The sequence below is a fragment of the Ochotona princeps genome, chromosome 3, assembly GCF_030435755.1.
Source record: "Ochotona princeps isolate mOchPri1 chromosome 3, mOchPri1.hap1, whole genome shotgun sequence".
In the NCBI taxonomy this organism is placed as follows: Eukaryota; Metazoa; Chordata; class Mammalia; order Lagomorpha; family Ochotonidae; genus Ochotona; species Ochotona princeps.
The window spans coordinates 96,188,848-96,202,509 of NC_080834.1; the positions used below are offsets into that span (position 1 = coordinate 96,188,848).

At 37.4% G+C, this 13,662-nt stretch overlaps 1 protein-coding gene across 2 annotated transcripts in view; it reads right to left on the reverse strand.

Moving 5' to 3' along the window:
* Positions 1-3,035: 3,035 nt before the first annotated feature.
* Positions 3,036-13,662, reverse strand: part of IL1RAP (interleukin 1 receptor accessory protein) — a 130,501-nt gene continuing 119,874 nt past the window's right edge. Inside the window, exon 11 of one of the 2 annotated variants that reach the window (XM_004577785.3) lies at positions 3,036-3,948. In XM_004577785.3, coding sequence (XP_004577842.2) covers positions 3,230-3,948 — 719 coding nt within the window. In that variant the 3' untranslated portion in view covers positions 3,036-3,229. Of the gene's footprint in view, positions 3,949-11,810; positions 12,312-13,662 lie in introns of those variants that run through there. The other variant, XM_004577786.2, reaches the window with a different exon arrangement.

Sequence of the window (13,662 nt, forward strand, 5' to 3'; positions counted from 1 at the left end):
AAGATGGTCAAATGATGCATCAGAAAACAATGTTGAATTTGCATTGTGGGCATTACATTGCCTGCTTTAAAAACTGTAACATGCTTCTGGTGAAATAGTTCCATTTTGGTATTTTATAATAAAAATACATACACTTGAATCTTACAATTATGTTTCTAGAATTGGTACTGAATCAATTATTGAAAAGATGGATTAGAGGTTCAACTCTTTTGCCACTTAAGTGATTGTATCATTTCGATTATAGACATTTATGGCCCATGAGAAAATCTCCTTTGTTATAATTCGCCTCATTGAAGTATCTGACATCAAAGACCTCATTCAAATGTGGCATGCTTGTCATAGAATTATATCAACTCTAAGCCTTTCTCCATGCAGTTAAAGCACCACCAATTCCTTTGGACCCTATTACGCTAGTGCAAAAATTTACATCTTTTTACTATTTATACTATGTGTATAAAGAAATTAATACTGAGCTTATGTTTTGTGTTGACCAACATGATTCATAGTAAGGACTTGTGTATAATTTCCATGCCAGTGCCAGCATTTCCTAACAAAATACTTAGCAAAGGTGAAAGTGATTTCTCAATATTTCCAAGAGTATCTTACAGTTTAAGACATCAGGTTAATAATCAGTAAGAGTAATTATGATTGAAAACCTTCTTTCCTTCCTTAGAATTTGGAACCATTTACATAACTGATATTCTTTCCAAATTAAAATTCTTGAGCATACATCAAGAGTAGATTGCTTCTCTAAGGAAGAGATGTCAGCGTGGAGCAATATGGTGGGTTGTGCTGTCATTCTTTGTAGGCAGCTCAAGTAAGTGGCCTGTTGTGGCTTGTCATTTCCCTATTACAAATTTATAATGGGATCTTATCTCATTTTCAGAGACATTTTCTACCTTCTTTCAACAAGAAAAAGATCTTCAGTTTCCTTCTTCATGAGGTACAATGGGATAATGCTGTTTTCACACGACCCATTCACTGTTAGTGCCTGACAGAGACCTGCACTCACAGCAACATACATGCCTCACTATCCACCAATGCTAGTAGAGTGAAGAGAATCACTATGCTCTGACCAATCTCTTTTTCCCTTAAATCTGCACCTATTCAGAAGCAGAGGTTTTATGCTTTGAATTATTTCAAAGCAAATGCAATAGATGGGGGAATACCACAGAGAAAATAGAAACACACAGCTTGTTGGCTTTTTAACCCCTACTGCAGAGTTAAGTAGTATAAGATGTCTTCAATCTGGGGAGGAAATAAACATTTCCCATCATGTCTTCAGGACCACAGTGGCTTCTTGCCAGTTCCAGTGTTTCCAGGGACACCTGCGCCTCCACTTGCACATGTGTTCTTTTGGTTAAATATTGTACTTCTGCAATAATAGTCTAATAATGACCCTTAGAATGACTACATCTCACAAATGTGTTTCACTTGGCTATTGATTGCATCTTGGGTGTTTTTTTTTTTTGTTTTTTTTTTTTTTTTTGCTTTTTTTTTAAAAAAGATTTATTTGATTTTATTGTAAAGTCAGATATACAGAGAGGAGGAGAGACAGACAGGAAGATCTTCCATCTGTTGATTCACTCCCCAAGAGGCACAATGGCTGGAGCTGAGCCAACCCAAAGCCTGGAGCCCAGAGCCTCTTCTGGGTCTCCAACATGGATAAAGGTTCCCAAGGCTTTGGGCTGTCCTTGACTGCTTTCCCAGGCTACATGCAGGGAGCTGGATGGGAAGCTGGGCTGCCAGAACTAGGACTGGTGCCCATTTAGGATCCAGGCATGTTCCAGGCGACGACTTTAGCCACTAGGCCACTACGCCGGGACCTTGTTTTGCTTTTTTACTTCTAAGTTTAAGCCATTCCATAACTCAGAGCATGCATAAAATCCTGGATTTTTAGGGTTGTGGAAAAGGCTGGGATGTCTGGTAACATAGGTACTAGGTCAGTAGCAAAAACAAAATGGAGCTTAGAAAAACCATCTTTTCTATCATAAATGAAAACACTTCAAGAAGATCATAAAAAATGCAATTGAAAGACACATTTATTTTGCTGGATGTAAATTTGAAGTTCGCTGCATTGTTTCTCATAATACACATTTTGCCTGAAACCTTTGAAGATCCTGAGCATGTGCAGTTACTTCAGTTAAGTATTAACTCAATGTTCCTTATCGCATCCTTGACTTCAAATCAAACGCCATGGGCCTTTCGTAACTTTGTGAAAACATTTGTAGGAAAGCAATACTTACCAATGCTTGTACACTGTTACCAAATAAACATGTATGTTATGTTTGTATGTGACTCTTTCTGTTTTTTTTTGCTTACCTTCTGATTCTTATAGGTATCTACTATCATTTCTCAAACTCCTGAATGGGAAGGCTTTCAGGAACCAGCCTCAACCCAAGGAGCCACCAGTTCCCAGTAATAAACATTTCTGGATAAACTTTCATTTTATGATAAACTCTCTTACTCTTGATCCATTCCCAGGTTATTCTTAACACACATTAGAAGGAAACTAAATAGTTAACTTAGCTTTCCTGAAACTTCAACTATATTTTCATGTCCTGAAATACAATATTTTCAGATTTGAATATAAACTCCACAGAAAATCAGAAGGGAGAAAAGGTCAAATATATTAGTACAAATGGAATGACATAAAAATATAACTTTATTAATGCTAACAACGTCAGGAGGCTTAGAGAACATTCGTTTACAGTGAGACAGAGAACACCACGTGTCCCTGGGTGGATGTATTTGGTTCTTTGTGGGGAAATGGGCTGTAGATTGCCTGATGAGCTTTGTTCTACACCTCCACTAGAACCTTTTCCTCTCTAGGATACTTCCTTGGGAAATAAACCCTGTTAGCATCCTAGCCCAAGCATACCTGACTGGCTCATAACATGAGACTGATAGACAAACTCAGAGATATTCAAACCATTAGCACAGTTTTAAACCATTGGGCAGTACAGAGGATCAGAGTTTAGACAACTTTCACATACTGACCTTCTAGGGCCCAAGAAGAGTGTTCTCTTCTGAGGCCATTAGAGGCAAAAACTCTGGACTCAGGTGCTTCAGGTCTTTTGACTCCTAGAAATAAATAGTTTTTAAAATCAATATAAGGGACACAAAGCTGATAGTCCATTAGACAATAAAAACGTCAGTTATTCCCATAAACTCATGACACAAAGAGGGTTGGTCGAAAGAGCAGCCACCACCCACCACACATCAGTCATTATAGGATATAAAAGTCATTATTATTGGATAAATCCGTGAAATGATGAAGAGCAAGGGCTGAGATCTGGGGAACAGGGGGTTCCAATCTGGTGCCATTTTGTATCCATTGAGTTTCTGACTCTTGGGGAACAGGCTTACAGAGGTGTGTTTCCCACTGGGGCTGGGTCTGAATCTCTGCCCGGCTCTTGCTCTTAAGGTGACTCTCTCCTTCACAGTAGGTGACACAGCAGCGACAGGCTGCAGAGGGCTTCCCTCGGTGCTTGGACACTGTGCCTGTGGCGGGAGCAACGCTGGCAGTCCTCTCTGAGCTCTGTGGCTCTGGGGGCTCTTTTAAACGACTTCTCCTTCTTTGAATGTGATCCACACTGATGTCAGACTGGGAAGAGCAGCTCTCATTCCAGCCAGAACTGGCACTCAGGCTTCTGAGGGGAAGGGCCAACCGCAAGGCTTTCCAGAATTTAGAGCCAGAGTGTTTGGACTTTTCCCCTTTCCAGCTCACGAAAGACACAGAGTCCTTCAGCTGCAGGATGCCTGGGTGTGGATGCTCAAGGGGGCGATACTCAACCACAATGAGCTTTGTGGCAATGGAGTTCTGGCACATGACACCTAGTTTAAACTCCAGCATGCTGATGCTCTTCTCTGTCACATAGTCTGGACTCAGCACAACAATCATCCTTCGACTTCTCTGAATGAAATCAAAAACTGCTTCCACTGTATCTACAGGAAAATAGAAAAACAGTGTGTAGTGTCTAGTGAATGCTTCCCAATACACCACTGTCCGTCCTGTGCAGGATGAGGAATAGATAAACATTGAACAATATCTCAGGGCTTTATGCTATACCCAGTGTTATTTCCATCACCCTTTTTAGTGGTTCCTAAGGACTGATACAGTCATGCATGAAGAGGAGAATGAGTCAAGTTTGCTCTACTGCAAAACTTCCCTGTTTCGGTAGTCACCTTCTTGAATTCCTTATCCCTTGCTAGTACAGGCAAACTAACAAGCAGAAATGGAGAAGTGAACTAACAGATCGCTAAGAGCAGCCAATTTCAGCAACACATGTATGTTAGCTCTTTTTTAAAATTCTTCAAGCCTGTAAACTTTGATGGCTTCAAATGCTTGAAAGATTGGAGAGCTGTATCACTGTATTTCTTTTTACTTTTGAATTAAGTATTTCATATTTTTTCTTGTTCCAAAAATAACATGTCTCTGTTTCCTCTCTACTTTCATAGTTTTCTTCTGAATAATGTTCAGCTTATATATGTCTCTTAAGAATAAGCATTCCATTGTAATCTGACCAGCACAGAGCACTTTCCAAGATCCTTACCACACCTCTTGATAATAAACATGTTTGGACTTGACATCAGACAGTCTGCAGGACTATCCCTGCTGTCTGCTAAAATTGTCTCTCTTTTCTCTCTCTCCTTTCTCTCTATGTGAAGAATTCACTTAATAATCATCATTTACAGGGACAACAACAGTAACAACAGCTACTAATCAGTCAATTAGCTAAATCTTCTGGCAAAGCATTCAATTCTAACGCTATTGAGGTGGATTTGGACAGGCCCCAAAGGAAGTTCTTCAGATTAATCGAGTGCTTAACTTCCTGTGTTATTTAGGAAATTAGGTAATGCAACTATCTGTGGAAAAGGAAATGCAAATAGCAAATTTTAGCCTTTGACAACTCAGAGAACAGGTGCCAGATGCAGACTACAAAACTGAGTACCTAGCCTCTATGGAAATCAGTATGGAGAACATTCAAACAACTCAAAATCGACATACTGTATGATGCAGCAATAGCACTCCTAGGAATATACCCAAAACACCTGTTTTATGAGAAGCCAACATGCACCCCTATGCTCATAGCAGCACAATCAGTAATTGCAAAAACATGGAAGCAGCCAAAATGCCCATCAGCAGAAGACTGGATAAGAAAGCTATGGTTCATCTACTCCATGGAATACTACTCAGCTATTAAAAAAAACAAAATGCAGTTCTTTGTGGCCAAATGGGCCAAACTGGAAACCATAATGCTAAGGGAAATGAGCCAATCCCAAAAGGTCAGATACCACATGTTTTCATTAATTTAAGAGGATATGATGTTATGTAAAACATGTTATTGTATGTATATTATGTTATATGTTGTGTATAAACTAAAACTGAATTGATAATGAGGTGATCACAGAAGATGGCTAAGAAATTGCAATTGTTTTTAACATATTGGTTACCCAATACTATAACTATTAGTTACACAGCGAAGTTAATTGTTGCTGAGGATATGTTGGAGCATTTAATTGATTGGGTTGATAATCTGATGGTTCTGCCCTCGGACCGGACAGGATATCCCCAGGAAGCTGAGGAACTAGACTGAACTATAAGATGTTGGACTCTATGTTTAGTTTATGCTTGCAAAGAAGGAATCTCACCTGTACTTGATCAGTGGATATGCAACAAGGTGGAATATTCCACATGGGGGGAGGGCGGAGGGAGGGGTGGGGTGATTCCCAGTTCCAACGAAGCTGTATCACATAATACAATGTAATTAATGAATTAAAAAAAAAAAACTGAGTACCTAATCTTCTGGAGTCAAGACTGAAATAGTGATGGTGAAGACAAGAAGAAACTACAATGAATTTGATCATTATGAACCTATCAGCAAGGTTCTTAACCAGCTGAGTCTAACTAGGAAATTCAATATGAATCTGAAAGAAAATCAGAAAATAAATGTGCTCAATTTTGGACAAGTTTTGACCGAGTTCAACAAGATTATAAAAATGTTATAGAGACATTATATTTTATTGTGTAATGATAAATGTATTTTTAACTTGTCCTTTAACTTGTCTTTAGAAATTTCTGTGTGTGAGAGAGAACTTGTGTAAAATTTTTGTCCCCTCCAGTCCTGCAAAACCGTATCATTGAAAATAACTTTAAAAATAAACATTTTATTGAAATATAGTATACATAAAAAACAAGAAGAAGAGGGGAGTATAAAGTCCACTCTTTCTGAGGTTTTTGAACAAGCTTAAAGTAACACAGTTGGTTAGCTTTTCAACACAGGGGACTTACATACACTGTGTTTTCTTCAGGTTGGTCATAGAAAATATACTTTCTATTGCCTATATCACTACTGAAAATGAAATATTTTCTTACATCTGTTAAAAAAATATCTGTAGAGCCTCTTTTTTTCTTTTTATTGATACTCTTTCCACAGAGTGATGGATTTACATTTGAAAAATAGCAATGATAAATATAGATATGTGAGCTGAAATGTGGACATTGTGCAAGGAATGTTAAAGATGCTCGTCAGATAAGGCTTAGAATGTGCATTGGAGCCTCCAAGCGACGACTGAAAGGCTGCTGCTGCTTTTGTGGCACATTTTTCTAAATTTTCCATAATTTCAAAACTATGTTTTTTGAGGATTTTAGCTCTTTTTTTTTTTAATGCCAAAGTTCCTTTGGAGAAACAGGTCCATTTAATAGAGTGCTTATTCAGTTGTAGCTCAGCAAATGAAGTATGATTGTAGTTGAGATGTACTCTCCTTTGCCATAGTAAGATGATTTTGGTGTCATGGCTACTGTCTTTGAATCTCAACATCCATGGGATTCACCTGCAAGAAAGCTAAGGCTGTAATTTTGGAAGAATGATGTATGAAACTGCATCTCACTCCTCTTAAAGTCTGCAGGTAATGAAAAGAGGGACAATTCTAGCAGGTGGATCTGAATTCAGATCTTTGTTTCTCCTTTTGCCTCTTCTACTGTCTCTGAGTTCTATCTTTAATATGCATATGATGTCAACAAACTAGTAGAGAGGTTATACAAATTTAGAAATATTTAGATGCAAACGTGTAGTACTCACTAGGCATGTGAATGTCAACCGAATAAATCACTCAATGTAAACATAATATTATTATAATTTATATAGACTAGTGTTTATTGACTCCAAATCAATTCTTGCTACTAACTTTAGAATAGTGATTTAATATGTGAATAGATTAAATTAACTAGGAGTTAAGATAATATTATCTATTCAAATTAAATACATAGGTGTAAAAATACTTCCAAAGTGTTCAACCTAATAAGTCATTGCTTAACTTACTTTATATTACTTGAGTAGGAATAGAGAACAGACCACAAAATGTGTCTCTCATACGATACAGTGAATTTACAGTGAATGGCCTAGTGACAGCAGCGAAGAACTACCGATAACATCTTAAAAGGTTTAAAAAGCCAGTTACTCTGTTTTCAGAGTTAATTTACTTATGTTCAGGTTTAACACAATAACTCCAGGGGTGGGCATCTTGACTTACCTGGCTAAGCCTCCACCTGGGGTGCCTACATCCAATTTGGGGGCCTATTCGTGTCCTGGATGTTCAACTTCTTATTCAGCTATTGGCCCTGAAAATAGCAGAAGATTGGCCAAGGCCATAGTCCTCTGCACCATTGTGGGTGATCCAGAAAATGCCCGTCTCCTGTTGTGGACCACGCAGCCATGGCCACTGCAGTCAGGAAGAGAATCAGCTAGTGGAAGTTCTCTCTTTCTGTCTCTCCTCACTCTGTAATTTTGCTTTTTAAATAAAAATAAGTTAATCTTAACAAAGAAAGTAACTTCATACTTGGGCTCACTGTGACAGTTTAGTGGCTAAATCCTTGTCTTACATATGCCAGGATCCCATTGGGGCACTGGTTCAAGTCCTGACTGCTTCCATCCAGCTTATTCCCTGGTTGTGGCCTGGAAAAGCAGCAGAGGATGGCCCAAGGCCTTGGCACCCTGCACCAAAATGGGAGAGCTGGTGGAGGCTCCTAGCTCCTGGCTTTGGAACTGCTCACCTACAGCTGTTGTGGCCATTTGGGGAGTAAACCAGTGGAAAGAAGATCTGTCTCTTTCTCTCTGTAAATCTGCTTTTCCAATAAAAATAAATCTTATAAACAAAACAAACAAAGCTTCCCACTTAAGCCACTGATCTGATGTGAGAAGCTATACAGATTTTTGGTTAGGTTTTACCATATCTCAGAGTGTACATCCCTGCTTGCCCAGGACCCAATATGTGTAAAGACACAAGATTTCATTATTCAGCTTTGCTTTGTAGCTGTTTTTTAAATGAGTAGAGATCTGTCTTTTCATTCTAGGCACTAATAATATTATTTGGAGACTAGCTTTCAGGAGGAAAAATTTTTTAGTAGCAAAGTTCTCTACAAGTTCACATAGTCAGAACATGTTAAAATGCCTCAATAAGGATTTTTAACTAAATGGTTCTTTAAAACAAAACAAAAATGTAGTCCTGTTGCAACAGGTTTAATGTTATTCATTCAAAAGAAATGATATTTCAAATTCCTATCACTGGTTAATTTTTATAAGATGCTTTAGTGAATCAGATTGCCAATTAGCAGTGCAAAGCAATGGCTTTGAGGTTCTATTAAACAGCCAAAGGTGAGAGATTCCTATAAGCTATGCAAGTTTGAAGTTGAATAAAAAGTAATGGGATTCTTTGTTTTACAAGAGTCTTCTCTCTGCTCTGCTCTGCCTCTGTATCGCCTGTCATTCCTCTAACTGGTATTATCCATCACCTATCCTCACACACACACACACACACACACACACTCCAAGGATTTCCTAGTTCCCTGGAACTATTCCAATAAATTTCTCATATGGAAAGAAAATGTTTTTGATTTGAAATTATTTTTTCTCAGATTTCTCTCAGGAAATACACTTAACTAATGAAATCTATTAAATATAATTTTTATAAATGTAATTATATTTTATTCTTACCTCTTAAAGCTCAAACATGAAAATAAAGACATAAACACATGCACAAAATAAAACTCAAAACTGAAAATAAATGGTTTATTTTAAAAATAGGTAAATTTACACATCAAATGAAAATGGTATATACAAATGTTCACAAATAAAATTAAAACATAACATTAACATATTAAAACATGTATAGAAAATGAATAGTTAATGACTGATGTTTTATTTTTCAGCACAATGGAGTGTTTTTTTTTTATTAGAGTTTTAAGGCATAATCTAAGTTACAATAAAAAAGAAAGTGAAACAAATTTTATATCATGGTCCTTTGTTAACCTGGGTACAGTAGGGCCTTACAGAAAATACTCCAAATCATTCACTTTTGGTTTTGTTTTTAAGAGATGTGATTACTTTCTAAATGACAAAATGTTTTTCACCATTAAATGTTCTGTAATGGACATTTCCTGGAATATAAAAAAATACTTCACATACATTCCTTTGGGATGAAACATTTCAATTAGATCTGATGTATTTTAGACTACAGAATTTGGAAAATTTCAGTATCAAAGGCAGCAAAAAGGCAGGAAAAAGCAAGGAGATTCTAAGGACACCCAGCAGCATTTGGGATAAATATGGAATCCAGAAGTGCAAGAGAAATGCAGTATCAGCATGGCACTGGTCCCTTCTGATGAAACGATCCTCTGTTTAGCTAAAGCTCATGTAAGAACCGATGCTCAGGGTTCATCTGGAGTCAGCTTCCTGTAGTCTTGCGTGTAATTGGCTAATAAAGGGAACAGCTGCAATTCATAATGCTAAAAATATTAGATTCAAGAGTGATGACTCCATACCATAGTTTTATAGTTAGAAATCCAAAGGTGAATTTTTATGCAATGTAAATAATCAATAATTTTATGTGGAGAAATTACTTATTACAGGTTGTACCACTGATGAAGGAGAGTTAAAAACAGAGAGCAATTTTAGAATCATGTGTCAACATTTGTACTTCTGGGTTACAGGATTCTTTAAATTATAAATTATTGTGCTTTATGAGATACTTAGGCTTATGTATAGGTATATTTATTTTTCTTTGAAGTCAACAGTGCAAATAATTGTTGAGCACTGAGAGTAACTGCTAATTGCATTTCCTGGGAATAGAGCAGGAAATCAATCACTATCAGAAACCAGGTATTGCTGAGCTCCATGCACTACAAATTCCACTGCAACCCAAATCAACTGTACTAGTATTGAGTTATTTATATCAACTACAGAAGACAAGAATTGACAAGTACCACTTTTCCCAATGTGAATTTCAGATAATATTCATGTATCACCAACCCTGACACTAAAGCATTGCAGTAAAACACAATGTAACAACTGGACAAATGTTCTAGTGCTTTGCCATATTGTAGTAATGGCTGTATACAGATAAGTATATGTGTGTATATATGCAAATGTATATATATATATACATATACATATATACATATACATATGTGTACACACACACTTACAAATGAAGGTACTTAAAATAATTCATGAACAAATAGAAATAAAACAAACTTTTGGTGCAAAAACTTTGAAATATATTCATAGTTTTTTCACACTAGCATTTTCCACAAACTTTTTAAGTACTACCATAAACTCTGTGTGTGCAGGATAATATGTATAAATACACACATATGTGCAGATTTATATACACACATGTGTGCACATTTTAAGATTCATACATACACATGAATGTATAAAAACACATACACACATGTACATACACAGGATATATACATGTAACAGATAATCACCACTCTGTAAACTTCTCACTTAGCTTTAACTTTTCCAAGTCTTGGAAACAATAAAATATTCCTTAAACAAAAACAAGCTTCATAGACTGTGACTTTTTAGACTGATGTAACTGTGGCTTTCCGTGATCTGTACTAGTGAATAAATGATAGGAAATGCAGCTAATTCTTAGACAAGAAATGCTAAAAGCAACAATCAGGGTTGCAAACGCTGTTGAGAAAGAACCACTTTCCTAGTATTCACATCAGCAAGTCTGGAAATTAAAAGGTAATCACCAAATGTCCTATAATGTGCTCTTTTCACAAGCCAAAAAAAAAAAAAAAAATTGAAAAGCCTTTTTCTGTTGCATCTCTCTCCATTAGCACCATTAGGAAAAGTTTCTTTTCAGACCGACCCAGGTGTGGAGCCACCTGCAACATCTGCTTTTTCATCTTTTCTTCGACATGCAAACTCTGAATAAATGACACTATGGAATGATAAATATGGTTTAATGTTCAAATAATCAGGAACTTAGTATAATAAAAACAAAATTCATGATTTTTAAAAATTTACAATATTACCTCAACTACCTGAGATGAGCATAATGAGGGCAGCACAGTGGAGAACAATGCAACACACTTTTAAAATCAATTATTAGGAGCACTTTCACATGCAGTGCTTTCTAGCCACCTAGGTCGTGATGGTGTGGGAGTGCACAGTGCACAGTGCAGCTGAGCCAACTGAAGCTTATTTTCTGTTTTATTTTCCTATGCTCGGTTCAATGTAGGCCCTGATTTTCTTGTTAATGAATGAGTAAAAAGAAAAGAAAATTATACTTGCAAGTCATAATAATATCCCTGTCAACAACTGCATTTCTTAAGGGGATCTGAACTTAAATCCATGGGTAAGGCTGCTCCTCGATGTTAGCCCTTCCCTCACCCTTTTTTATTCCCCATGAAGGCGTGTACACAGGGACACGGTGCAGTACACCAATAGGGAAGTCCACACCAACAAAGTCTTTTCCTACAAAGAGTGTGGTGACACGACATTGACACCATATTCTAACCGCTGCATTGCCTGAGAAGCACAATAAACAGCAAACCCATGGCATTCTTAACTGATCCCCACAGGGAAGCCGAGACAGAATTTTTCTCTGCTTATGTAATCACAACTGGGATGTTTTTTGTCCTTTTCAGATGTTTTTCAGGGATGAATAGGAGAGACCCTTCCCCTCACTGCTACACCTCCTGGGACTTTTCTTCACTGGCATGGCCACCTGTAGCTGCTTCCAGAACCTGCCCTGTGGATATTTGGATTTCTCCCCTTTCCATTTAATGACTGTGAGCACCGTCTTAGCCCTCTTCAGCTCCTTCACCTTCATCTCCTTCACAGCTTTGTACTGGACTAAAATCACGTTGATGTTGCCCCGAGAGGCCATATTTTCTAGGCCAGCCTTGAGCTCCAGGAGGGCTTGGGTTCCCTGGAGCACGTAGTTGGGGCTTAGGACAACCAGGAGTCGTCTGCTTTTCTGAATGAAGCTCAAGGTTTCATCTGTGACAACTGAGAAAGAAAACACCACGGGAATTAGTGTTGGTTGAGAACACCTCAAGGGCATGAGGCTTGAGGAGCAACAGTCCGGGAATAGGAATGAATCTTTTTTACCAGTAACATTTTCAACAATTCATTTCATGGAATCAATCATGGCCTCATAAAATAGATCTTTTCAGGAAATATGGAAAATATTTACTTATATCCCACCCAAGACAGAATCTCAAGAGTCATGAAGCTAAAATGAGCTCTATTCTGTTATTCTGGTTTCCAAAAGCATTATGTGGATTAAAATAGGTTTCTTCAAGCTATGGCATTTTGTAGCCTGAGTCCTTTCTGCCCAAAATTACTTATGTAAACTTCAGAATTTCAATGAGTACAAGAGACATATATTAGATGTTATAGAACTCCATTTTCTGGCAACACAGGACAACAATAATAGAAACCATTTTTGGAAGTCCTCTGTGGTTGGACTCTTCTTCCTTCAATCAAACTTACATGAGTAGCCATTGCAGTAGAATCTATGAAAAGCCCAGGCAACTGGGTAGCATTTGGCTAGAAACACATTCTCAACTCAGGTTCCTTTCTCTCTGTCTCAGCTGCATAGCAAAATTTAGACTTGAATCTTTCTCTTTAAAATTCTGTGACTATAATGGAGGCATGCATGGAGAAAGCTACAATCTAATGGACATACTTTTGCAAATAGGCAAACTCTACAAAAAAAGAAAGGAAAAGAAAAATACAATGTAATTGTATTCTCCTGCCAAGAGCTTTGATTACCTCCTGCCACTATATTCTTGATGCAAATACTCCTCATGGTTACTTATTGAACACTGTATAATCCGTTACCTGGGCTCAGAGTTGCCAGTGTCAGGTAATGCACTGGCGTGGAAACCTGCACCGGGGCATGCCACGACCCCCTTAGTAGTAGTTCTTTCCCTTATTCTTCACAGGTATAGAAATTGTACAGAAATACTTGCCATTAAGATCTAGTGTGTAATGACTTGCACACTACAAAGAGTGTCACAGGAGACTGATGACGTTAGCATGGAAAGAGATCCAGAAGCTAAGAAGGATTACATTGGAAGAACACAAAAGAGAATAAGGGCAAGCCAACTGTAACAGGATACAGTACATAAATGTTGGTCAAATGGCTATATGCATCAATAAATAGATAAATAGTTTAGAGGATTCGAGTTTGGTTAGTTCTTTAGCTCTATAGTTAAGTCATCACTTCTTAGCAAAGATACATTGAACAAGGTTTCTTCTTTAAGAAATAAGCCAGACAGGTTTTTAAGGGATAAAATGATCAAATTGATTCAAAATGATTATAAAGTTTTATCTATTCTACTGCTCAACTGTT